Here is a 27,801-nt window from a genome sequence, read left to right as displayed (position 1 = left end):
GGAGATCCCAGCGCTGACGTTTCTTATATTAGGAGGGCGGGGCCACCCGTCACCTGACCCCGCCCCCTCTGACGCTGGTGAAGGAGCCAGGGGTTCCCCAGTGACGTATGGGTGACCCCGCCCCCTCTGATGTAACAGAAACCTGCATTACATCAGAGGGGGCGGGGTCACCCACACGTCACTGGGGAACCCCTGGCTTCCCCCTCCAGCATCAGAGGGGCGGGGTCAGGAGACGAGTGGCCCTCCTAATATAAGAAACGTCAGCGCTGGGATCTCTGCAGTGTCTCCGCAGTCTCGACAGAAGACGGATGTATGGACAGCGCTGGACAGAGATCCCCCATCGCTGGATAGCAAGAGTGGATTAGCACTGCTGGAATATTTTTTTTTTATTTTTAATAAAGGAATTTTTCAAAAGTGTGTTTGTTTTATTTAATCATTTTTACACTTTCTTTGTGAAATGGTAGGGGTACTTTTGTACCCCCTTACCATTTCAAACAGGGGGGGCGGGATCTGGGGGTCCCCTTGTTAAAGGGGGCTTCCAGATTCTGATAAGCCCCCGCCCGCAGACCCTCACAACCACCGGCCAGGGTTGTGAGGATGAGGCCCTTGTCCTCATCAACATGGGGACAAGGTGCTTTGAGGGGTCACAGACCCCCAAAGCATCCTCCCAATGTTGAGGGTATGTGGCCTGGTACGGTTCAGGAGGGAGGGGGGGGCCGCTCTCTCGTCTCCCCCTCTTTTCCTGCGGCCTGCCAGGTTGCGCGCTCGGATAAAGGGTCTGGTATGGATATTTAGGGGGACCCCCACGTAAATTATTTTTTTTTTGACACGGGGTTCCCCTTAATATCCATGTCAGACCTGAAGGGCCTGGTAATTGAATTGAGGGGAACCCCCACGCTTTTTTTTTTTTATCATCAATGAATGAATGAATTGTCGGCTAATACAGAGAACACTCATTGAGTGTTCTCTGTATTACGGGACCCAACAATATAGCCACAAGTGATTTTAAAAGACTTTTTCCTGCACAAATGACACTTTGTGCAGGGACAGTTCTAAGCACCAGAAATATGCACCCCTTCACAGGCATACTATAGATACCCCCCAGCTACGAAATTTAAAGGAATATTACACTTTTATTGTTTCACTTTAATCATTATTAAAATCACTGCTCCTGAAAAAACGGCAGTTTTTAAAACTTTTTTTTGCATTGATCCATGTCCCCTGGGGCAGGACCCAGGTCCCCAAACAGTTTTTAGGACAGTAACTTGCATATTACCCTTTAAAATGAGCACTTTAGATTGTGAACGTTCGAGTCCCATAGACTTTAATAGGGTTCTAAAGTTCACACGAAGTTTAGGTCTGTTCGCAGGTTCTGGTGCGAACCGAACAGGGGGGTGTTCGGCTCATCCCTATCACCTGTTTACCCCCCTATGGACCAGACCATACTTCACATTTCTGCTACATGTCTGTTCATGGGTCTATAACTTTGCAATTACTTATGATTAGAGCTGCAAATAACGATTATTTTCATAATTGATTAGTTGGCCGATTATTGTCTTGATTAATAACCTAAAAAAAAAATTAAAAAAAAGCTAATTTTGCTGCAATTTGCATTTTTACATTTTTTTTGGCCAATTTGTCGTTGGGTAGATAACAAAAAAAAAAAACCCCACACAAATTGCCGCAAAAAATGCATTAATTGCTTCTCCACTGAAGTATATTGAACCAAAAAACCAAAATAGCACCATTTTGCGTTAAAGAAAAAGTCCTTGTCTTTTCCAAATACGCAGCAGCTGAAAAAATCATGGATGTGAATGTGTCCCATAGGAAACCATGTAAATGAACTGTGTTTCTGCAAAAAGCACCAAAAAACACAGGCGGTGTGACCCAGGCCTTAGATGTTTAGTAACATAATGGGGTAAAAAAAAAAAAAAAAAAAAAAAACCCACACGAAAATTAGCACAAAAAGAGCAAATAATCACTACTGTAAGGGGTTCATTTTTTACTATGGGACAGTTAAAGTAATATTTACAGTAGCGATTTGCTCTTTTTGTACTATAAAAGGGCTAATTTAATTTTTAACCCCATTATGTTAGTGGCCGATTAATCGATTATGGAAATAGCAATCGATTAATTTCATAATTGATTAATCGATTAGTTGTTTCGGCCCTACTTATCAGAAAGAATTGATACATATATTGTTTTCCTGACGCCTTCATGGCAGCACACACTGGGTTGTGACTCCGCCCCCACAACCTGACAGGATTGGTTAACTATAAATTTGAAGGGGAGACCTCCTGCTGCATTCTCTTTTTTATCCTCACCTGACAGGTTGGATCGTTCGAGTTTCAAAGATACCTACAGATGAATAAGCCTCTTACCGCCTCACCCCAGCAGGTTCAAGCCTCTCCTGTTTGGAAGTCCCTCCTGTACAGTCTCTAAATGAGCTTTATGGAGGGAATCCCCGTTCTGGTGGTCTCAGGGGACATCTCATGGAGTTTATAAGCTTTAAATAAGCTTTTATTGTGCAGTGGACTCCCCTTTATATATCCTATCCTTTCCTTATTTTATTAGTACCTTTTTTTCCTGGAGGAGTTGCTGGGTCTTGCTGTCCTCCAGACAGCTGTCATGGCCGCCGCTAGTGTCCTCATCGCTCTGCGCATGTCTATTTGCAGCTGGATCTTTTTTTCTCCTTGTAGAGAGGTTTTTTCCCTCTTCCAAGATGGCGCCGGTATCCTCGAGTCGTTCTGCGCATGCGCGGAGCGTCATTCGGCGCCGCTATGGCGCCGTTTTTAAAATTACAGCTGTGTGCTACTGCATGCTGCTGTTTACCAAACACTGCCCTGTTTCTCTATTGTGCGGCTGGATAAGGTAAGAATATTCTTTTTATCTACTACCGGTATCTGCATAATCTTTTTGTGTATATTCTGCAGCTTCTTGTTCAGATACTAAAAAAAAAAAAAAGTGTGTTTTTTTTTTTAGTTATTTATCTGTTATCAGTATCGCAAGGAAAATTCTCTTTTTCTTCCCTTCAGTCTACTCTGTCTACCTTTTTCATGGAGTCCACTGCCCACGCAGACCATCGACAACTAGAAAGGTAAGGGGCTCTACACGTCGTAGGTGAGTATTGAAGAAGGGGAGAAAAAAAGAGTGCCGACTGCTAAAGATGCTGCTTTTTTTGGCAGCCCTACCAGATCAAGAGGAGCAAGTTCCAGGCATGGAAGAGGCTCAAGTCGCACTTCCAGTAGGAGATCGCACAGAAGTCGCTCCAGGTCCTCATCTCGTCAAAGACATGGTCGCTCCCACCACGGTCGCCCTCAGCATAGCCGCTCGGACCACAGGTCTCCTTCCTCTCATCACAGCCATCACGCCAGACCCGCAGCTAACGCCTGCTGGATATGTGGTGCTCCGGCCCTTCCAGAGAAGCTTGCCTGCCGCTCTTGCTTCAATGAAGCAACTAAGGAGAAGGAAGCAGACGCTAGAATTGCGACTGACCTTATAAGGGAATCAGTACGTGAATCTATTTTGGCAACAGCACCCGCTATGGAGGTGACAGGCCCTAGCACATCCACTGCACACCCATATCACTCCCAGGCTTCGGAATCATCTTCAGATAATGACGGCCAGGAGATGTCTGCAGGATTTGATTTTTCTTTGGTGGAGCCATTTGCAAGATCAGTCAAAGAGGCTATCGGCTGGGAGGATATTATTTCTGAGCCTCAGAAAACCCGCAAATATTTTCCCAATTTAAAAAGACGACCAGAGTCCTTCCCATTTATTGAGGAACTCGGAGACCTTATTAAAGACGAGTGGGAATCAGACAAACGACCAAGCATCGCTAACAGATTAGCGAAAATGTATCCTCTGGACGAATCAAAGGTTAAACCTTTAGTTAATGCTCCCATAGTGGATTCCTCCCTGATGCGTCTGGCCTGTCATGTCATTTTACCCATCGAAGATGCGGTCTCTTTTAAAGACGTACTGGACCGTAAAATGGACTTGGAATTAAAGAAAGCGTATTCCATGGCAGGGGGCTCCTGCAGGCCGGCTATTACCACGGCAGCGGTGGCAAGAGCAATTTCTGGATGGGCTACTAAATTGGAGAAGGATCTTCTAGAAGGTGCAGAAATGGAGAAATTAGTCTCTTCTTTGCAAGAGATTAGATTGGCAGGTGACTTTGTGGCGGAGGCCTCAGTGGACATCATAAGGTCCTCGGCCAGAACAATGTTGGCATCAGTGACAGCAAGGAGGGCCTTATGGCTGAAGCCATGGATGGCCGATACAGCCTCCAAAATTAATTGGTGCAGGATCCCTTATGATGGTTCTAATCTCTTTGGGGCCAAACTGGACTCGGCTATTTCCAAAGTCACAGGAGGGAAATCTGGGCTGATTCCCTCTGATAGAAGACCCAAGGCTCAGAAAGGACCTTCTTTTAGGCGAAACCTTCCGGATAAGTATAGGGACTCCAGATCCTACCGTCCCGGCAGAGAATTCAGGAGGGATTGGAAGAATACTAAGCCTTCCTTTCTGAGAATGCAGAAGACCAAGGCTTCACCTGCAGGGGAACATCCAAAGTCCTTTTGAAAGTTTGCCCGCTCACCCAGCCCAGGTGGGCGCCAGGCTAAGAGGGTTTCTTCAGATCTGGACAAGACATATACAGGACATTTGGGCACTGTCCACAATCAAGTATGGGCACAAATGGGGGTTCGTGAACGGGTTTCCAGGAAACCACTTTCAGCCTACCAGACTGCCTTCCACACTATTCAGGAAAAATCTCCTATGTAGCAGATTTAAAACAGAAGGGGGCTATTGTGGAGGTTCCATCAACTCAAAGAGGGAGAGGCTTCTACTCTCCGTTATTTTTGGTGAAAAAGAGGACAGGAGATTTTCGTCCGGTACTGGATCTCAAGAGGCTCAACAGGAACATCAAAATAGAAGCCTTCAAGATGGAGAGTCTCCAGTCCATACTCTTAGCAATAAGTCTGGGCGATTGGATGCTGTCAGTAGATTTGTCGGACGCCTACCTTCACATCCTAATACATCTGGCCTTTCAGAAATTTCTTCGGTTCGCCATCAATCATTCCCATTTCCAGTTTCGGTGCCTTCCATTCGGCATTTCGTCAGCTCCCAGGACTTTTACCAAAATTCTCCTACCATTAGTAGCATTCCTCAGGGGAAAAGGTCTTCGAATTCACCATTATTTAGACGACATCCTACTGTTAGCAAAAAGTCGAGAGTTATTGCTTCAGCATCGGGAAATTCTTCTTTCAACTCTCCACAACTTCGGATGGATCGTCAATTGGAAAAAAAAGCAGTTTACAACCCACTCAGAAGATGGTGTTTCTAGGAGCACATCTGGACACCGAACTGAACAGAGTTCAGCTCCCACAGGCAAAGGTTCAGCTCCTAATTCAAAAGATGCGGAGACTACTGTCAGCAAGTCATCTGTCAGCCAGGGTCTGTCTAAGCATGCTGGGATCCATGTCAGCCACCATACCCATGGTGCAATGGTCCCAATGGCACATGAGGACCCTGCAAAACTCCTTTCTCAAGCAGTGGAATGGAGTGTCCATGCATCAGACCATTGTCATCTCCAAGTCGGTGAAACGATCAGTATGGTGGTGGACACACCAGAACAATTTAGAGAAATACAAGCCAATAATCCCTCCAGACCCAGAAGTGGTGACTTCGGATGCTTGCCAGAGCGGCTGGGGAGGACACTACCAGGATCTAGCAGTCCAGGGCCAGTGGCAGTTCCAAGCCCTAGGAGTAGTTTCCAATATTTTGGAGCTCAGGGCGGCCTTTCATGCCCTAACGGCATTCACGTCTCTGCTCTCGGGGAAGAGTGTGCTTATCAGGATGGACAACAAGGTGGCAGTATCTTATGTGCAGAGACAGGGAGGTACAAGAAGTGTTACCTTGATGGAGGAGGTTCGTCCCATTTTAGAATGGGCCCAAGTTCACCTAACGGACTTGAGAGCAATATATGTCCCAGCAACGCAGAATGCATTGGCCGACTATCTGAGTCGGAGGCCGTTGTCCAACAACGAGTGGTCTTTGAGTCCTCAAATCTTTTCTCTCCTGACGGAAACCTGGGGGACACCGGAGATAGATCTGGCAGCCACTCCTTTAAACACCAAATGTCACAGGTTCCTGTCGAGGAATCCGTTTCCATCAGCCGAGGGAATAGACTGTCTGATACATCCATGGAGTTTCAAGTTGGGGTACATATTCCCGCCTACTCCTCTAATTGCGAGGTTCCTGTCCAGACTTCGGGGGTCCTCAGCAACGGTAATCGCAGTAATCCCATTCTGGCCGAGGAAGCCGTGGTTTACAACCCTTCTACAACTCAGTGTCCAGCCACCAATTGTTCTGCCACTAGAACCAAACCTTCTCTCACAGGGACAGTTCCTTCATCCTGCTCCCGAGAGGTTACATCTGATGGCCTGGAAGTTGAAAGGTCTAGGCTGAAGGCGCAAGGCTGTTCCCAGGAGGTCATTTCTACCTTAATGCAGGCTAGGAAAGTTTCCACGAATTCCATCTATGCTAGGATTTGGGAAAAGTTCTGCCTTATGGCCCGAGAAAGAAATTGGAATCCTCTTACTCCGGGACCACCTCAAATTCTGGAGTTCCTTCAGTCGGGAATTAACAAAGGCCTCAGTTCAAGCACCCTCAAGGTGCAGGTTTCAGCTCTCTCTGCTAAAACAGGCACCAAATGGGCTTTTCATCCCCTGGTCATCCAATTTCTTAAGGCTAGTCTGAAGATAAAGCCTCCCAGGAAGCCCATGTTTCCATCGTGGGATCTGTCGGTAGTTCTCCATGCCTTTTCTAGTCCACCGTTTATTCCTGTGGAATCTATTTCACTATGGGACTTGACTTTGAAGCTTGCCTTTCTAATTGCCATAACATCAGCCAAGAGAGTGTCGGAAATTCAAGCCCTGGTTATTTCAGAGCCTTATCTGGTTTTCTTTCCAGACAGAGTAGTTCTTAGACCCTCAGATCGTTTCATACCCAAAGTGGCTTCTTCCTTTCACTATAACCAAGATATTGTCCTTCCATCCTTCACTGATGATCAGGGAGATCCTCATCCGCTGGACATTAAATCCACCATCACCAACTACTTGTCAGCTACTATCTCCTTTAGGAAGACGGACTCTCTCTTGATTATTCCTCATGGAACTAGACGCGGACTGCCAGCTTCCTCACGCACTATTGCCAGGTCGGTGACGGCGATCTGGACCTGTCCCTGGCCTGACATGGAGACGAGTGAGGGGAAGATAGCCCCCAGCCCCCCACATATGAGATCACCTCTCATTGGACACACCGCTCGAGTGCTAAATGGCCGCTGTGATTGGTCATTTAGCATGATTTGTGATTGGCTGTATCCAAGGGACACGGCCAACACAGAACTTCCCCGATGCTCGCCCATGGCGGCGTGCAGAGGGGAAGTAAACAGGAGGATGTCTAGGGACGCCCTCCCGGCAATTGGTGTCCGCGCTGTAGACATCTTTAGTCTATAGCGCGGGCACGAAGTGGTTAACAAAAGAATGTGACTATTATTTCCGACATATTCCCGCTCATTTACTGCCATTTCCCTGCTAAGGGTTCGATCAGGTCCGCCTGAAAAACTGACAGGTGAACCTGATCAGACAGCCCTTGTGAAAGGGGTCAAGCAGGGAGGATTACAAATAATATTTTTTTCCTTAATTAAAATAATTTTTTTTTTTACTTTTTACAAAAAAAAAAAAAAAAAAAAAAAAAAAAATATTACAAAAAAATTATATATATATATATATATATATATATATATATATATATATATATATATATATATATAATTAAATTAATAATATATATATATATATATATATATTATAATGAGAAGCCATTTACCAGCCACCACACTCACCGTTGGGCAAAAAACAGGCAGGGGAGCTTCACTCCATTAGGAATTAGCATTATTGGAATAGGGTGTAATTTCTACATCCACCACAAGATGGCGCCAGACTACCGAAAGATTTTAGAAGGCCGCAAAGCCGCGGCCTCAATTACTGGCCGGCGCGGCCCGATGGAATTGCGTGGCGGAGTTCGGGGTCCAAATGGAGACAGGATACCCCAGCAGCGTTGCCCCAGTCGCCAGGACACGAAATCTAGGCGCAAATGCGACCTGGCGACCGGGGTTTGTCAAGCCCTGATTATAGGAATTAAATATTTTTTGCATTTACCCACCCGTCTGGCGAGTTATTTCCCAGTGTGTGCTGCCATGAAGGCGTCAGGAAAAACGGAAAATTGTATACTCACCTTTCCGTAATTTTCCTTTCCTGACGCATCTTCATGGCACCACACAATTCCCTCCCGTTTGTTTAGTTTATGATGATATTTACAGAGAATGCAGCAGGAGGTCTCCCCTTCAAATTTATAGTTAACCAATCCTGTCAGGTTGTGGGGGCGGAGTCACAACCCAGTGTGTGGTGCCATGAAGATGCGTCAGGAAAGGAAAATTACGGAAAGGTGAGTATAGAATTTTCCGTTTTTCTGGAGGACAAATTGGCATTTCTCATGACCCTAAAGTCCTCTGAGAATTTTTAAAATATATTTGCATTTTAAAAAGGAGAAAAAAAAAAAATGCAGGGGGGGGGGGGGGGGGGCGCGACATACATTTTACTCTGCTACTTGTTCTATTTACTGCAACATTATAATTACATTTTTGGTACAAAGCATTTTTTTTTGGCATACATTTCATTTTTCTCATAATGCATCAGCAAGTTATAGTTCTTACTGATCTAAAAACAGATATACCCTAAGCTACATATTTTAAACAGCAAATTCTTAAAAGATAATCTACATATGTGCTTTATAAAAAAAAAAAAAAAAAAAAAATATGTTTCAAGCAAATAATAAAAAAAAAAAAGAAACATGGAACAGGAGGAGATAAAACTGTTAAAATAGCGCTTTTACAGGTTGAAGGAAAAAAAAAAAAAAAAAAAAAAAAAGGGGAGGGGGAGCACGCCCTGGTTAATTAAGAGTCAACTCCTTGTGCACACAAAGACTTTCTTCTGTCACCTGCAGCTCTCACTCACAAATCTGTCTGACAGGGAACTCAGGAAATAGGATAGCTACGATGTTACTTGTTTTTTTGACTTAAAATGTTAGGCTTCATGCACACGAGACGCAGATGCAAACGCTGCTGGACACATGTTGAAACCCGCGTTTAGAAACGCGCGTTTTGCCGCGATTTTTACCGCGATTTAGCGGCGTTTTACCGCGTTTGCGTCTAGAAGCGTTTAGTTAAGCTAACATCATAGACCCTCCCCAGCTCAAAAAAACAGTATTATTAACTATTTCAGCAATTTTGTGAGACCAGAGTGAGTAGCAGCAGCTGTGAGAGCTGCAGTGTACTTGTATTTAGCGTGTCACTTGCCACGGCACCTGCCACAAGTTGTGGATTGTCCACTTGCCACGTGACTTGCCACGTCACCTGCCACGTCATCTGCCACGTCATCTGCCACAAGTTGTGGATTGTCCACTTGCCACGTCACCTGCCACGTCATCTGCCACGTCATCTGCCACAAGTTGTGGATTGTCCAACTGCCACGTCACCTGCCACAAGTTGTGGATTGTCCACTTGCCACGTCACCTGCCACAAGTTTTGGATTGTCCACTTGCCACGCCACTTGCCACGTCACTTGCCACAAGTTGGGGATTGTCCACTTGCCACATCACCTGCCACGTCACCTGCCACAAGTTGTGGATTGTCCACTTGCCACGTCACTTGCCACAAGATGTGGATTGTCCACTTGCCACGTCATCTGCCATGCCACCTGCCACAAGCTGTGGATTGTCCACTTGCCACGTCACCAGCCACATCACCTGCCACAAGTTGTGGATTGTCCACTTGCCACGTCACCAGCCACATCACCTGCCACAAGTTGTGGATTGTCCACTTGCCACGTCACTTGCCACATCACCTGCCACAAGTTGTGGATTGTCCACTTGCCACATCACTTTCCACGTCACCTGCCACAAGTTGTGGATTGTCCACTTGCCACGTCCCTTGCCACGTCACCTGCCACAAGTTGTGGATTGTCCACTTGCCACGTGACTTGCCACATCACCTGCCACGTCACTTGCCACGTCACCTGCCACAAGTTTTGGATTGTCCACTTGCCACGTCACTTGCCACGTCACTTGCCACAAGTTGGGGATTGTCCACTTGCCACATCACCTGCCACGTCACCTGCCACAAGTTGTGGATTGTCCACTTGCCACGTCACTTGCCACATCACCTGCCACGTCACTTGCCACAAGATGTGGATTGTCCACTTGCCACGTCACCAGCCACATCACCTGCCACAAGTTGTGGATTGTCCACTTGCCACACCACTTTCCACGTCACCTGCCATGTCACCTGCCACAAGATGTGGATTGTCCACTTGCCACGTCACCAGCCACATCACCTGCCACAAGTAGTGGATTGTCCACTTGCCACATCACTTTCCACGTCACCTGCCACGTCACCTGCCACAAGTTGTGGATTGTCCACTTGCCACGTCCCTTGCCACGTCACCTGCCACAAGTGGATTGTCCACTTGCCACATCACCTGCCACAAGTTGTGGATTGTCCACTCGCCACGTCACTTGCCACATCCCCTGCCACAAGTGGATTGTCCACTTGCCACGTCCCCTGCCACAAGTGGATTGTCCACTTGCCACGTCACCTGCCACAAGTTATGGATTGTCCACTTGCCACGTCACCTGCCACAAGTTATGGATTGTCCACTTGCCACGTCACATGCCAGTCACCTGCCACAAGTTGTTGATTTTCCACTTGCCACGTCACATGCCAGTCACCTGCCACAAGTTGTTGATTTTCCACTTGCCACGTCACCTGCCAGGTCACTTGCCACGTCACCTGCCAGGTCACTTGCCACGTCACCTGCCAGGTCACTTGCCACGTCACCTGCCACAAGTTGTGGATTGTCCACTTGCCACGTCACTTGCCACTTCACCTGCCACGTCACTTGCCACAAGTTGTGGATTGTCCACTTGCCACATCACTTGCCACCTGCCATGTCACTTGCCACAAGTTGTGGATTGTCCACTTGCCACGTCACCTGCCAGGTCACTTGCCACGTCACCTGCCACGTCACTTGCCACGTCACCTGCCACAAGTTGTGGATTGTCCACTTTCCACGTCACTTGCCACTTCACCTGCCACGTCACTTGCCACAAGTTGTGGATTGTCCACTTGCCACCTGCCATGTCACTTGCCACAAGTTGTGGATTGTCCACTTGCAATTGCAATTGTTTAAAATATTTTTCTAATGGTTTTTCATCATTTGCAATCATTTTTGAGATTTTTAATGTAAAAAAAAAGGTCACCTTTAAAAAACGCATATAAACGCAAACGCGGCTAAACGCGGTAGCGGCGTTTTACCGCGTTTTGCGTCTGAAACGTGGAAATTTTTGCTTCTGAACGCATTTTTTTGCTTCTGGAAAAACGAGATTAAACGCAACTGCATAAAAACGGAAAAAAACGAGACTGTGTGCATGGACACATAGGATAACATTGAATGAGTTCAGGGGCAGTTGAAAAAACTGTCCAACTGCATCTGAACGCGCGTTTAACTGCGTCTCGTGTGCATGAGGCCTTACATTGAATTCTCACTGAAATTGTCTGTCAGAACGATCATTCAGTGAGGAAGACTTCTCTCTAGCTCCCAGGCTGACAGTTCGGACAGGAATCAGATTGCATGTGTGTGAATACTCATTCAATTCTGGTGCGGATGGGGGGGGGGGGGGGGGGTCCTGTGTGAGTTTGGTCCAAATGAGATGCAAATTCATCCATATGGCTGAAATCACATCGCACAGACATTGCATGTGATTTGCAGTGCGCTGCGAATCACATTGGATCTAGCACAGTGCACCAAGAGAAAGACCTTTGCCAATTTGAGATCTCTTGCTCTGACACAGTAGAGGCATGCTGGACTTCTGAAGTAAGACTACTGATTCTACACACAGAGCAATGCCAGGTACACACAATCAGAAAAATCGCACGAAAAATACTGCTTTCAAAGCAACTGTACGATCACTGGATCATTGGTACAGAGCTTTCGAGAGCCAATCAGGACATTTCATCTGATGTTATTTGATCGGACATGCATGACGCCAGATCATATGATTTTAGTTTAACCACTTGCTTACTGGGCACTTAAACACCCTTCCTGCCCAGACCAATTTTCAGCTTTCGGTGCTCACACTTTGAATGACAATTACTCAGTCATGCAACACTGTACCCAAATGAATTTTTTGTCCTTTTTTTCCCACAAATAGAGCTTTCTTTTGGTGGTATTTGATCACCTCTGGGGGTTTTATTTTTTGCGCTATAAATGAAAAAAAAAAAATTTTTGAAAAAAAAAAAACGCATATTTCTTTGTTTCTGTGAAAAAATTATGCAAATTATTAATTTTTCTTCATAAATTTTGGCCACAATTTATACTGCTACATATCTTTGGTAAAAATAACCCAAATTAGTGGATATTATTTGGTCTTTGTAAAAGTTAGAGAGTCTACAAGCTGTGGTGCGAATCGCACAAAATTGATCACATCTGATGTACTGGTGGACTATCTCGCTTCTTGTGACCCGAACAAGTCAGGAAAGTACAAATACCCCCCAAATGACCCCTTTTTGGAAAGTAGACATTCCAAGGTATTTAGCAAGAGGCATAGTGAGCTTTTTGAGGTCATTTTTTCCCACAATTCTTTGCAAAATTAAGATTTTTCATTTCTCCACAAACTTGTCATTGTAATAGGTTATTTTTCTCACAGGGCATGTGTATACCACAAATGACACCCCCAAAAAAATTCTGCTACTCCTCCTGAGTATTACAATACCATATGTGTGGGACTTTTTCACAGCCTGGCCACATAGAGAGGCCCAACATGCAGGGAGCACCGTCATGTGTTCTAGGAACATAAAATTACACATCTAACTTGTTGACTACTTATTACACTTTTGAAATACCAGGACAATGACACGTGACACTGATGACAGATGGCACTGATACGTGGCACTGATGACACGTGGCACTAATATGTGGCACTGATGACAGATGGCACTAATATGTGGCACTGATGACAGATGGCACTAATACGTGGCACTAATACGTGGCACTGATGACAGATGGCACGTGACACTGACAGGTGGCACTGATGACAAATTGCACTGATACGTGGCACTGATGACAGATGGCACTGGGGCAGGATGGCACTCTTTTTTTACTCTTTTTTTTTTTTTTTTTTTTTATATACACACTGACGGCTGCTGCAGGCGTTCATCTCTCCCCTCTCACACGCTGTCTGTGTGAGGAGGGAGAGCGGCGCTGAGAGATGATCTCATATGTTTACATATGAGATCATCTCCCATTGGACACGCCGATCACGCTGTAAACGGCCGCTGTGATTGGCCGTTTACAGCGATCTGTGTTTGCTTGTATCCGGGGGACACGGCGAACACCGAACTTCCGCGATGCGCGCACGCGGCGGCGCGCATTGCGGAAGTAAACAGGACGTCCAGGGACGGCCACCCGGACGAACGCGCCTGCTCTACGGCCGTCATTCGGCTATAGGGCGGGCGCGAGGTGGCTAATAAGTACAGCTGTCGCTCCAAAACAAAAAGGCATTACAACACATGACATCACTTTCGAATTTTTATTCTGTCCAATGAGAATTTTCAAAAGAAAAAAAAACAAAAAAAACCCAACACCACACACACACACACACACCCCAACAAAAAATATTAATTAATCCGTCCGATAATTTCATTGTGTGTATCGGGCACGAGGGTCCTTCTTTGAAATATGCGGGCAGAGGAAGAGCATTTCTACTCCAGATGTGGCTGCTCTGTAAACTTAATAAACTGTTAAGCTGGCCACAGATGAAATGTATTTATTTATTTTTATTCTTTTGAGGCCTGGAAAAAAATAAAAAAACCCACAACACACAAATGAGTTGGATGGAGAAATCCATCCTCCCTGTTGGGACACTATTATTACAGCAGGACCCAGCACTCCCTGAATAAACTGTAGCTGCCAAGTCACAAAAGTTTTCCCAACTTGTCCATTTTAACTAGCAACATGCGTTAAATAAGGACGAGCACACACTGAACAAAATTCGGCCAATCCCTGCTGAATCAACCAATTTTTATTTGTCCAATTTGCACACATGTTGTATTGTTACACCTGGAAATGAATTTAGCCAATTTAAACTGAAAGTTCAACTGCTATGTAAACATGACATTATCAACACACACGAACATTCAAGGTAAGCGTCTACTACTCCAGTTGACTTCTACCTGCTGTGGCCATTACTGCCATTTTCTATTAGGGGATAAATTGTCAACTTTGGGAAAATTATCAGGATAAATGTCACTCCATAGTAAGCAGTACAATCCCCCCCGGCACACCCAAATAAATAAATCACATGCATTGAACACCAGGATTTGATGAAGGCAGACTCCAGCCAAAATGTTCTATTTAGTTTTGCATAAACCAATGAAGTGGTAGAACATTTGTCAGGTTATTATGGTCTGTGGGCCTAATGCAGGAACCATGTCACTTAAACAGCAACAATAGCAGCAGAGTCTGGAGAGGTTAAAACTACAACCCCTATTGGAAAGTTATTACACATTCTGTGTGATCCCCAAGACAAGCAATGAGGGGAAGCTCCCTAAAAAAGAGTCATGTATTTCAATAAATTCTGACATCGATTTCAATTTAACATTTTCAATGTATTTTCAGAACAAAAAAAAAAAAAATTACTGATTTTTCTGATGCGAATGCAACTTTTAAACAGAATCACAACAAACACAAGATCACTTACCTTATTCTTGTCAGGATGCAATTTCAGTGCCAGCTTCTTAAAAGCCTGTCGAATTTCTCTATTACTAGATGCTCTGGATACACCAAGTAAACTATAGTAGTCTTCATCCATGTAAACAAGCACAGCAAGAGATATGACAATCAAATAAAAAACTTGTCTCTTTAAAATACAGCTCTGTGCACTTGAAGGCTCCATGGTCCAGAGATATGTTGACAAATTCAAATATTAGGACAGTCTGTAGGCACACTGACTAGTTCATTTTGCATCTGATTTAATTAACTGAAGTGCATGGTGATGGCTTCTCTACTGACTGCTTCTGGTTCTTCAATCTGAAGAAATAAAAATAAAAAGATACAATTGGAGATGTATTTTTTTAAACTTTGGTTATTTATTGCTGGAGATGTGGGGGGTGCCCGCAGCAAGCAATACAGCCTATAACCCAATACACACTATTAGATTGTCTGCAGATTTTTGCCTTCAGATTTACCAAAACCCGATAATATGAGGTCAAACCTTAACCACTTGCCGACCGCCGCACGACGATATACGTCGGCAGAATGGCACGGGCAGGCATATGGGCGTATATATAAGTCCCTGCCTGCCCGCGGGTGGGGGGCCCGATCGGGCCCCCCCCCGGTGCCTGCGGCGGTCGGCATTTCTTCGAGAGCGATCCGGGATGAGGGGGCGGCCATTCATTCATGGCCACCCCCTCGCGATCGCTCTCGACGAATGGAAATCCCCCGTGACATCACTTCCTCTCCTGTAATGTAAACACAGGAGAGGAAGTGATGTATTCTCTCCTCCGTGTCGGTATTTTCCGTTCCGACACGGAGGAGAGCGGATCGGTGAGTTGCACCAACACTCTACACACACAGTAGAACATGCCAGGCACACTCACACCCCCCCAATTACCCCTGCCCCCCAGTCACAGTGACACCAATGTCATTTTTTTTTTTTTTTTTTTTTTTTTTGCATTGGTGTCATTTGTGACTGTAATAACTGTTAGGGCAGTTAGAGTTAGCCCCCTTTAGTTCTAATGTACCCCCCTAACCCCCCCAATAAAGGTTTAACCCCGTGATCACCCCCCGTCGCCAGTGTCACTAAGGCTGGGTTCACATTGCAGCGGTTTATGAGAACGAATGTGATTCGCACCGCACTGCAGTGCAAATCACATCCGATCTCTGTGCGATTCGAGTTCAGCCATTCGCCGCACCCGCCGCACCCGCCACACCCGCCGCACCCGCCGCAAATTCGCACGGGACCCTTTTTTTGGCCCGCAGCAGAATCGGATCGCATGGGTGTTCACACCATGCGATCCGAGTTTGCAGATCGCACTGCGATATGCGAACTGATCTGGGGGTGTCAGTAACATTTCACTGACACTCCCAGCAGTTCGCATAGGGCAGTGTGAACTGCCGCCGGGAGGCATGCGATGCGGGAACCCGCCGCGGATTCGCGGCGTTTCCGCATCGCTCCAGTGTGAACCCAGCCTAATAAGCGATCATTTTTCTGATCGCCGTATTAGTGTCACAGGTGACGCTAGTTAGGCAGGTAGGTATTTAGGTTCGCCGCAGCTTTTTATAGCGCCAGGGACCCCCATATACTACCGCATAAAGCCCCCTGATTGCCCCCTAGTTAACCCTTTCACCAGTGATCACCATATAACTGTTACAGGTGACGCTGGTTGGTTAGTTATTTTTTTATAGTTTCAGGGCACCCGCCATTTATTACCTAATAAAGGTTTAACCCCCTGATCACCCGGCGGGTGTCATTTGTGACTAATAACTGTTAGGGCAGTTAGGGTTAGCCCCCTTTAGTTCTAAGGTACCCCCCTAACCCCCCCAATAAAGGTTTAACCCCGTGATCACCCCCCGTCGCCAGTGTCACTAAGGCTGGGTTCAGATTGCAGCGGTTTGAGAACGGATGTGATTCGCACCGCACTGCAGTGCAAATCACATCCGATCTCTGTGCGATTCGAGTTCAGCCATTCGCCGCACCCGCCACACCCGCCGCACCCGCCGCAAATTCGCACGGGACCCTTTTTTTGGCCCGCAGCAGAATCGGATCGCATGGGTGTTCACACCATGCGATCCGAGTTTGCAGATCGCACTGCGATATGCGAACTGATCTGGGGGTGTCAGTAACATTTCACTGACACTCCCAGCAGTTCGCATAGGGCAGTGTGAACTGCCGCCGGGAGGCATGCGATGCGGGAACCCGCCGCGCATTCGTGGCGTTCCCGCATCGCTCCAGTGTGAACCCAGCCTAATAAGCGATCGTTTTTCTGATCGCTGTATTAGTGTCACAGGTGACGCTAGTTAGGCAGGTAGGTATTTAGGTTCGCCGCAGCTTTTTATAGCGCCAGGGACCCCCATATACTACCGCATAAAGCCCCCCGATTGCCCCCTAGTTAACCCTTTCACCAGTGATCACCATATAACTGTTACAGGTGACGCTGGTTGGTTAGTTATTTTTTTATAGTTTCAGGGCACCCGCCATTTATTACCTAGTCTCACTAGTGTACCCCTAAATTTAGGGGTGTCTACTTTCCAAAATGGGGTCATTTGGGGGGGGTTTGTGCCATCTTGGCATTTTATGGCCTTCAAAACTGTAACGCCCTTAGAAAGCCTGAAGGCGGTGCTTGGTTTTCGGGGCCCCGTACGCGGCTAGGCTCCCAAAAAGTCCCACATATGTGGTATCCCCGTACTCAGGAGAAGCAGCAGAATTTATTTTGGGGTGTCATTTCACATATGCCCATGGCATGCGTGAGCAATATATCATTTAGTGACAACTTTTTGAAAAAAAAAAAAAAAAAAAGTTTGTAATTTTCCCGCAACTTGTGGCAAAATATAAAATATTCCATGGACTCAACATGCCTCTCAGCAAATAGCTTGGGGTGTCTACTTTCTAAAATGGGGTCATTTGTGGGGGTTTTGTGCCATCTTGGCATTTTATGGCCTTCAAAACTGTAATAGGTAGTGAGGAGTGAAGTCAAATATTTACGCCCTTAGAAAGCCTGAAGGCGGTGCTTGGTTTTCGGGGCCCCGTACGCGGCTAGGCTCCCAAAAAGTCCCACATATGTGGTATCCCCGTACTCAGGAGAAGCAGCAGAATTTATTTTGGGGTGTCATTTCACATATGCCCATGGCATGTGTGAGCAATATATCATTTAGTGACAACTTTGTGAAAAAAAAAAAAAAAAAAAAAAAGTTTGTAATTTTCCCGCAACTTGTGGCAAAATATAAAATATTCCATGAACTCAACATGCCTCTCAGCAAATAGCTTGGGGTGTCTACTTTCTAAAATGGGGTCATTTGTGGGGGTTTTGTGCCATCTTGGCATTTTATGGCCTTCAAAACTGTAATAGGTAGTGAGAAGTGAACTCAAAAATTTACGCCCTTAGAAAGCCTGAAGGCGGTGCTTGGTTTTCGGGGCCCCGTACGCGGCTAGGCTCCCAAAAAGTCCCACATATGTGGTATCCCCGTACTCAGGAGAAGCAGCAGAATTTATTTTGGGGTGTCATTTCACATACGCCCATAGCATGTGTGAGCAATATATCATTTAGTGACAACTTTGTGTAAAAAAAAAAAAAAAAATTTTTTTTTTGTCATTATTCAATCGCTTGAGGCAAAAAAATAAAATATTCAATGGGCTCAACATGCCTCTTATCAATTTCCTTAGGGGGTCTACTTTCCAAAATGGGGTCATTTGGGGGGGTTTTGTACTGCCCTGCCATTTTAGCACCTCAAGAAATGAGATAGGCAGTCGTAAACTAAAAGCTGCGTAAATTCCAGAAAACGTACCTTAGTTTGTAGATGTGACAACTTTTGCGCAAACCAATAAATATACAATTATTGACTTTTTTTTTTACCAAAGACATGTGGCTGAATACATTTTGGCCTAAATGTATGACTAAAATTGAGTTTATTGGATTTTTCTAATAACAAAAAGTACCCACTTCCAGCGTAGATTCTGCAGAAGGTACGCCCCTTTCCGAAAGTCCCCCGCTGCCTGCTGGGAAACACACGGATCCCAGAGACAGCGGGGACCATCCTCATTGCGCAGCGCGACTCGCGCATGCGCAGTAGGGAACCGGGAAATGAAGCTGAAAGGCTCCACTTCCTGATTCCCATACCCAAGATGGTGGCGGCAGCACCCGAGAGACGATCAAGAGATCGGCTTCGGGTGCCGACATCACGGGCGCGCTGGACGGGTAAGTGTCACTATTTTAAAACTCAGCAGCTGCAGTATTAAAAAAAAAAAAAAAAAACACAACGGCGGAACTCCCGGCGGACTCCCGCTTTAAACAACTTTGAACCTGGTGTTCTGGCTGTTTTCATTTTGCTTGTGGGCATATGAAGCCCACAAACATTCTATAGTATGCGCATTCTGTAATTTTTTGCAGCGCCCTTTCGAACAAATGCCCCCTGTAGAATAATGCCCGCCCTGTACTGTGCATCGCTTGCGTAGCATGGAGCCACAGAACAGTGGAATCCAATGTTCGCCAGCTCGGTACTGCGCAAGCACTGCTCATGCATAATACCAGGAGGGCATTTTTCGACAGGACTCCGTCAACTAATCCGGTTGCCATCACAACGGGCGGCGGTGTCAGAAGTGCCCACCCCATTGTGATGGCAAGAAAGCCTTCTATGTTTCCCACTGACTGCTGGGGAAATGATGACACACATATCCCAGGAGCAGTAGTGAGCGGAGGCACTGAGGGAAGTGACATTGGGAGCCGATGTGATGAAGGAGGCAGATTTCAAGGGACCACATAGCAACAGGCATAGAGAAAAAAAAAAAAAAAGTAAAAATAAATAAAATAACATTTCTCCAAATGTTTTTTTTTATTTATTTCATGCATATTAATAAAACATTTTCTTTTTGGGGTGTAACTTCACTTTAAATAGGAGTCAGTACACACCTGCCATCATTTAAAGCAACTCTGTTTAACCCCCAAATAAAGTTCAGCTGTTCTAGTAGGTCTTTCCTGACATTTTCTTAGTCGCATCCTACAGCAAAAGCCATGGTCTGCAGAGAGCTTCCAAAGCATCAGAGGGATATCACTGTATCAGTCAGGAGAAGGGTACAAAAGAATTTCCAAGGCATTAGACAGTAACATTACCAAGAACTGGACATCTCCCCAAAATTGATGACAAGACGGCAAGAAAACTGGTCAGGGAGGCTGCCAAAAAGGCCTACAGTAACATTGAGCCCCCGTTCACACCTATGCGAATTAGATGTGGCTTACACCGCATCCTATTCGCAGGACATTTTAAAATACATTTGAATGCATCTGGTTCACATATGTGTGTTGCATTCGCACTGCTCATTGCACAAAGAAGAAGTGTGCGTTTTCTGGGCATTGCGGTGCGAATTACAACCCATTATCTTCTATGGGAACGCATCTGATTTGCAGATGCATTCCGTTCGGAACACAAATTCTCTCCTTCTCCTCACTACACCTCCCCCCTCTCCCCTCCCCCCCCCCCCCTCCCTGCTTAATGATCCGCAGCTAAAAACGCAGAGGAACCTCTGAACAACTGATTTTTATCTTTGCAGTGAAACCGGAGCTTCAATTCGCAATGCACATGTGTGAACCCAGGCTAAAGGAGCTGCAGGAATATCTGCTTAGTACATGTGGCAATCTCCCGTATTCTTATGTCTGGGCTATGGGGTAGAGTGACAAGACGGAAGCCCTTTCTTACGAAGGAAAACATCCAAGCCTGGCTAAATTTTGCAAAAACACATCTAAAGTCTCCCAAAAGCATGTGGGAAAATGTGTTCTGGTCTGAGGAAACTAAGGTTGAAAGTTTTTGCCATAATTCCAAAAGATACGTTTGGCACAAAAACAACACTGCACATCACCAAAAGAACACCATACCCATGATGTGAAGCATGGTGGTGGCAGCATCATGCTTTGGGGCTTTTTTTCCCCTTTAGCTGAAACAGGGGCCTTAGTCAAGGTAGAGGGAATTATAAACGGTTCCAAATACCAGTTAATATTGCCACAAAACTTTCAGGCTTCTGCTAGAAAGCTGAACATGACGAGGAACTTCATCTTTCAACATGACAACGACCCAAATCATACATCCAAATCAACAAAGGAAGGGCTTCTCCAGAAGAAGATTAAAGTTTTGGAATGGCCCAGACCTGAATCCGATTGTGGGGTGATCTGAAGAGGACTGTGCACAGGAGATGCCCTCACAATCTGACAGATTTGGAGTGTTTTTGCAAAGAAGAGTGAGCAAATATTGCCAAGTCAAGATGTGCCATGCTGATAGACTCATACCCGAAAAGACTAAGTGCTGTAATAAAATCAAAAGCTGCTACAAAGTATTAGTTTAAGGGTGTGCACACTTATGCAACCATATTATTTTATTTTTACTTTCCTCCACCTAAAATATTTCAGTTTGCTGTTCAATCGAGTTGTATAGTTTAGAAGTCACATTAAAAAGGTGGAAAAAGTTCTGAAATTATTTATCTTTGTCTCATTTTTTACATCACAGAAACCTGACATTTTAATAGGGGTGTGTAGACTTTTTATATCCACTGTACCTAGGTGGATGCAACATCAGCCCAATGTTGAATCTGTCTCCGCTGGCACCAAGACTGAGAACTGAGCAATCAAAGATCGCTGATCTCTCAGTTCTCAGCTCTTAACCCCCCCCCCCCCCCGCACTCACTGGAGCACTGGGCTGTGGGAGCCACTAACTGAGGCTGAGCCAGGTGCCGATCCAGGCATCCGGGTGGATCCCGACCATATGGTCGCAATCTTTTCCCAGCCTGCTCTTTGACATTAGCCTGCTGTCTGCTGAAAATGGGTCACAGGAGTAGAGAAGGAGCTACACTCCTGTAATCCATAATAGAAAAGTACAGCTAAACAAGCTTTGGCTGTAGTTGAAGTTTTCACATTAATTTGTCTTTCACTCCTGCACATTGCTTTCAGAATCTTTGTAGTAATATTCTGTGGATACGTGCCTGTTCTAGTGAACAGGTGAGCAGCACACTGTACACTGACATTGCTACTTGTAATTCAGTGCAGAATTGGTCAGGAGTGACAATGATGCAGCTGAACTAGGCAAGCAGTGTCACCCTAGGAATGGAAGCGTGTATGGATACACCTTGCTGGTATAATTTAGCTAGCTGCCAGCAATGTAATAACTGACAGCTTACCAAGCTTTGTAAAGACCATCTGCAGAGTAACTGTAAAATAAAATTTCACATATTATATGTAACTTGGCCATAGTAGTTTAGAAATACACCAAGAAAACTCCCTGATGTTTCACGTGCAGCCCTGTATACAAAGTGCTTGAAATAATGAGAAGAGCTCATAAATCAGCCATGCATAGCCTGATCCTCACCAGATCCCTACACCGGACCATCCAATCAGGCTGTGCATGTCTTCCCTAATCCTCCACCTTATAATGAGGAAGATTACACTGCACAGGTACATACACTATATGCAAATGATTTTTTGGACAGATTACCATTTTGCTGCAAACTTCAACAAATATTCCATAATAAGCACCATATCTGCTAAGCAAACAAGCAAATCCTGCAGGGCGTGTTTCGGGGAAAGGTCTCCTCTGGCATGTTACAGGTGAAATGATCCCATTCTGTACTGGTGGCCAACAGGATAGACCAGAAAATAAAGCAATAAAAAAGGAACAAGTCTCAGTTAACATTAAACAAGCAACCGCACGCACTCCAGGGTTTATCTCCTAAAGAGAGATTCCTATAGATTCTTCAGGTGAACCTGGCAGACACAGGTCCTCTTACCTATGCAATGTGGCTCTGCCATATATGATGCAGAATTTTTAATGACCGATTTTTTTTGTTTTTTTTCTAATCTAAATGCAGTTCAATTGTTTTCTACGGGTTCACAGTGTATAAAGATCAATAAATGTGAGCTACGTTCAGATCTGTATTATCAGAAAAGGAAAATGTGAACCAGGTCAGTTATTTATGCATACAAGTGTGTAAAAGCATGTACATGTGTACACGCACATAAATTGAATGGAAGTAGAATTTCCATTCCACCTTTCTGTCAGCTGCAGTACAGTACAGTTCCACAGCGCACACATTTCCGTGCATCTCTATTAAAGCTTCACAGACTCTACAATCAGATTGTATTGTGTGTTCATAAATGACTCAATCCCAATGTTTTTTTTTTTCCCAGGTGGCAGTGCACTTTCATATAAAAGCAATCCTAGTGGCTAAATAGCCGCTGGATTGATTTTACAGGCGACGGGAGGGGTCCCCCCCCCCACCTTCCCAGGCTCTCCTGTCCCACCAAGGAACCTGGGACTGCGTATGACCATACAGCTCATCCCTGATCATCTCTATAGTCTAAGAAACCGGAAGTATTTTGTCACTTCCAGTTGTGCCAGTTGTAAACAATCCATTACTGGTTTGAAAGAAAGCATTGGATCATACCGATCTTGGTATGATCTGAAGCTTTTAAAGTGGTTGTATACCACTGGAAGCTTTATTTTTTTCTTCCTGCAAGGTAAAGTCATAATGTGCTAGCATGCATCGCAACTAGCACATTATGTGACACTTACCTTAAAACAAAGCTGTTCCAGTGCAGCAATGTCAACGCTGCAGCCGCTTCCATTTTCACCCATCTTGCTTCCGGGTTTGCGGGCTCCGGCTCGGTGATTGGCATGAGCTGCGATGACGTCACTCCTGCGCATGTGTATGGGAGACACCGTTGATTGCACAGGACTTGAAAGGAACAGCACCCCGTGGCTGTTCCTTCAGAGCGCATGCGCCAGTGATGTCACTGGCTACATGTAATGTAAATAGCTCTAGTGCACATTTAGGAGGCATTTGCACTACCCATTAGGTAAGCCTTAATATAGGTAAAGGTCAGCAGAGGAAGTTTGCTTCCTCTTTAAGGGCAGAGGAAAGATCTAGGGGATAATAGACCCCAGATGTCTCAGTAAAGAGAACCAGGGGGGCACATTTTTGCAGATAAACATTGCACCCATGTTCAGTAGATCAAAAGTGCACTGCAGGGTTCTTGCAGACTCTCTGTGTAAGCTATCTGCTCCTACGGGCAGGCATTTACACACTGACAGGAAGACTCAATGACTTCCAAAGCGCCCAACGGAACCCTGGGTAGTTCACTGAGAACTACAAGGCAACAGCCACAAAGGCTGTCTATAGCTCTAGTTTTCCCATTCACAGAACCCTATGAATGATGCGGCTAGGTGGGGGGAGCCCCGCACGGCTGCATTTTAATTTTTTTTTTAAAGGGACAATGAGTTTGGGGAGAAGTTCCCTGGCTTGCTGTCACTTGAGGCGGCAGCAGATCAGGGAGAGTCTGCAGAAGTGGGAACATGTTCCCAAAGGGCCGGTTCACACAGGGGGCGATGCGAGGCGACACCGACTTGCCTCGCCGCGACCTGCCGCGACCTCAGCGGCGACTTGCAAATGACTTCTGTATAGAAGTCAATGCAAGTCGCCCCGAGGTCGCCCAAAAGTAGTACAGGAACCTTTTTTCTGAGTCGGAGCGACTCGAGTCGCTCCTCTCAGAATGGTTCCATTGTACAGAACGGGGGCGACTTGTCAGGTCACGGCGAGGCAAGCCGTGTCGCCTCGCATCGCCCCCTGTGTGAACCGGCCCTAAGGTGAACTTATCTTGAATCAGAAAAGGGCTGGTGACTCTGATGCTCTTGAATAAAGGTGAGCTTATTCCACTGTAAGGCCTCCTCCCCGCCACCTGTTTGTAAAATTAATCTTTTGGGGGGGAGAAACGAAGGAAGCGGGTACTCAATTTTGACAGGTGACTGCTCCCACTTCCGATCACTTTAGGAGATCGGAACGGAAGCAGAAGTTCCCCCCCCCCCCTCCCAAAGTCATGTGTCCCAGAAGATGTCTGGACCAGTCACAGAGCCCAGCTCGTGCATATGCAGTGGGCACCCAGCTGTGAAGTTGCAAGCTGTCACAGCCGAGTGCCCATAGTAAAGTCATCTGTGCTGCCGAGGGAGGACACAGGGAGAAAATGGCTGGGGTGAGTACATCACTGGGTAGTGAGACAGGTGAGGTGCTACAGTTTTTGTAAGAGACTGAAGCTCCTCTTTAAATTCCTTGTGATAATAAAAAAGGTACAATGTTAAAGAAATAAAATAAAAGGGGGGGGGGGTACAGTTCCCCCATCCCCAAAGGCAAATGTCGGTACATAACCACTACAATACAGGGCACTTTCGCCCCCTTCCTTCCAAGCCCAATTTTCAGCTTTCAGCGCTCTAGCGCTTTCAGTGACAATTGCGCGGTCATGCTACACTGTACCCAAATGAAATTGTTATCATTTTGTTCGCACAAATAGAGCTTTATTTTGGTGTTATTTATTCACGACTCCGTTTTTTTTTTTGCGATATAAGCGCAAAAATAGCGGAAATTTGGAAAAAAAACAATATTTTCTTTTTTTTATTTGAAAAGAAATCCAATAAAATCAAATTTTGTCATAAATTTAAGCCAAAATGTATTCTGCTACATGTTTTTGGTAAAAACAAATTCCGTTAAGTGTATAATAATTGGTTTGTGTGATCACGGACATATGTACGCAAATGATCATGTACATATGTGTGCAGGTGATCATGTACATATGTGTGCAGATAATCATTGGGACATGTGATTTTAGTGGGACATATTTTTATTATTAGGGACATGTGTTTTTATTATTTGGGGACATGTATGGGGACTGTGTTTGTACTGTGTGGTGTGTTGTGTGTTTACACTACACTGATGATCAGTGAGTAAAAAGCTGTAAAAAGCAGCCCATACTCACTGATCATCAGCCGGCTGCAGCGTTCTGCTCTCCTCTCCTCAGCGGTGACTTCCGTGTGAGGAGAGGAGAGCCGATTGCCTAGCAACCGGCTGTTTGTTTACATCACATGACGGCCGTGATTGGACACGGCCGTCATGTGATCAGGAGGGCCAATCACAGAGCCCTCCTGCCGATCTGAGATGTGCCGTGTCCGGGTGACACGAGCACATCGGGATCGCGCTGCTGCGCGGGCGCGCGTGATCCCGCTACTCCTGAATGACGTTCCTGAACGTCCTATCAGGAGTAGACGGCTCCCACCCGGCCGTATGCATTGGCCGGGTGGGAAGTGGATAAACAGCAAATACACTACATGTGAGGAGGTATCACCGCGAAAGTCACATCGAGAGCAACAATTCGAGGACACTCCTTCCTGTGTAAATCTAAAGTGGTAACCTGCAAAGACTTTAAAGTGTCACCTATGGATAATATAAATGTATGTAGTTTGTCGCCTTGCACAACTTTTAAGCATGGCCTGTTTGGTATCTATTTACTCGGTGTAACATACATACATATATATATATATATATATATATATATATATATATATATATATATATATATATATATATATATATATATATATATATATATATATATATACACATACACATACACATACACACACACACATACATATATACACACACACACACACACACATCATATATTTGGGGGTTTTAAGTCATTTTATAGCAAAGAATACACATTTTTACATGTAAACGAAAAGTGTCAGAAAAAGGCCTGGTCTTAAGGTGGTAAAAAATAAATAAAAATAAAATAAAAAGCAAAACTTTTTTGTTTTTTCGGAGAGTGGAGAGGGATTAAAACCCTCGTCTGTATATAGGTTATCACCGAGAGTGAAAGAAAATCTCACATTTTGGTTTGTCACCAGAACAGGAATGGAAAGGAAATCTTCCAATAGGGACGCTAGTTCTGGTGACAACCTGGGATTCTCTCACTTTACAGGAATTTCCTCTTACTTTCTGTTTTGTCTATGGGACAAGAAGTGAAGGGAAATCTCCTCAAAGGGGGACACATGGCAAAAACAAAAAAACAGGAGTTATAGCCCTCGGCTGCATTCACATTATAATGCTTTGTGAATGTGTGCACGAGGTAATCGCATGCCATAAGAGTGATCTTGGGAAAAAAAAAAAAAAAAAAAAAAAACAACAACACGAATCGAGTACTGCCCGTTATACTTTTTTAAATTGCACGAACATTCAAATTTTCAGGACAATCTTCCGGACTGTGTCCCTTCAGGACTCAATTGTGAATGTATGCAGAATTACTCTGCGCATATACTCGTTCATTTGTACACATTGATTGCAATGGGTCACCCTTCTTGTGGCAAAGTAGCTGATACACCTGAGTAGGGATGAGCTCATATATATATGAAACATACATCTCAGGAGGTCCCTTTACATTGGACAATGATTTCCTATTGATCCCAATGTGACAGATAGAACTCTATGTAAAATCTTAGAGTGTCCTGCAGCGACAGGCTGTGCATAAGATGTGGGAAGAAGCTCAGTGAGGCTATAGGAGGTCACACACCCAGCACCCCTCTCTATGTACAAGAGTCAGTACAGGAACTCTATGACAGCCAGAGCCCATAATACACAATGAAGTGTGGAACCCATCCCGCACACAGCGCATTACCAGGCCGGACTACGGAGACGAGGGAACCCCCACTCCGGTGTACAGAACTCCTCTCTTACCTCTCCTCAGCCGGCATCAGCGGCCAAAGAAGCCGGAAGCAGTGTGTGTACACAGGATGACGATCCGGGCGATGATGCTGCACAGATTGACTCCCTCCTCTAGAGGATGATGGGACATAGGCAGGGCTGTGTCTTGGCGAGCCCGGATTGGCTGCAGCTGACTGTACAGCTAGGAATAGACATAACATTCCTCAGCATTCATTTCATTGTAAAGTCAGAAGGAGGACAGTAAACTGATACCGCTTCTATCCGCATACAATGTCCTCCACTCTCCTCATACAATGTCCTCCACTCTCCTCATACAATGCCCACCTCTCTCCTCATACAGTGTCCTCCACTCTCATATCCCTCCACCTCTCTCCTCAT

General features: G+C 45.3%; 1 protein-coding gene across 1 annotated transcript in view; it reads right to left on the bottom strand.

The window, feature by feature from the left end:
* DNAJC10 (DnaJ heat shock protein family (Hsp40) member C10) overlaps positions 1 to 27,570 on the bottom strand; it is an 89,219-nt gene extending 61,649 nt beyond the window's left edge. Inside the window, exons 1-2 of the mRNA XM_077448130.1 lie at positions 27,436 to 27,570; positions 14,881 to 15,209 (exon numbers count right to left, since the gene is read on the bottom strand). Coding sequence (XP_077304256.1) covers positions 14,881 to 15,075 — 195 coding nt within the window. The 5' untranslated portion in view covers positions 15,076 to 15,209; positions 27,436 to 27,570. The remainder of the gene's footprint in view (positions 1 to 14,880; positions 15,210 to 27,435) is intronic.
* Between the last annotated feature and the right edge of the window lie 231 nt (positions 27,571 to 27,801).

The sequence above is a fragment of the Lithobates pipiens genome, unplaced genomic scaffold (assembly GCF_037356315.1).
Source record: "Lithobates pipiens isolate NorthernLeopardFrog02 unplaced genomic scaffold, aLitPip1_a1.2 Scaffold_22, whole genome shotgun sequence".
Taxonomy (NCBI): domain Eukaryota; kingdom Metazoa; phylum Chordata; class Amphibia; order Anura; family Ranidae; genus Lithobates; species Lithobates pipiens.
This window is presented reverse-complemented; position numbering and strand designations above follow the sequence as displayed.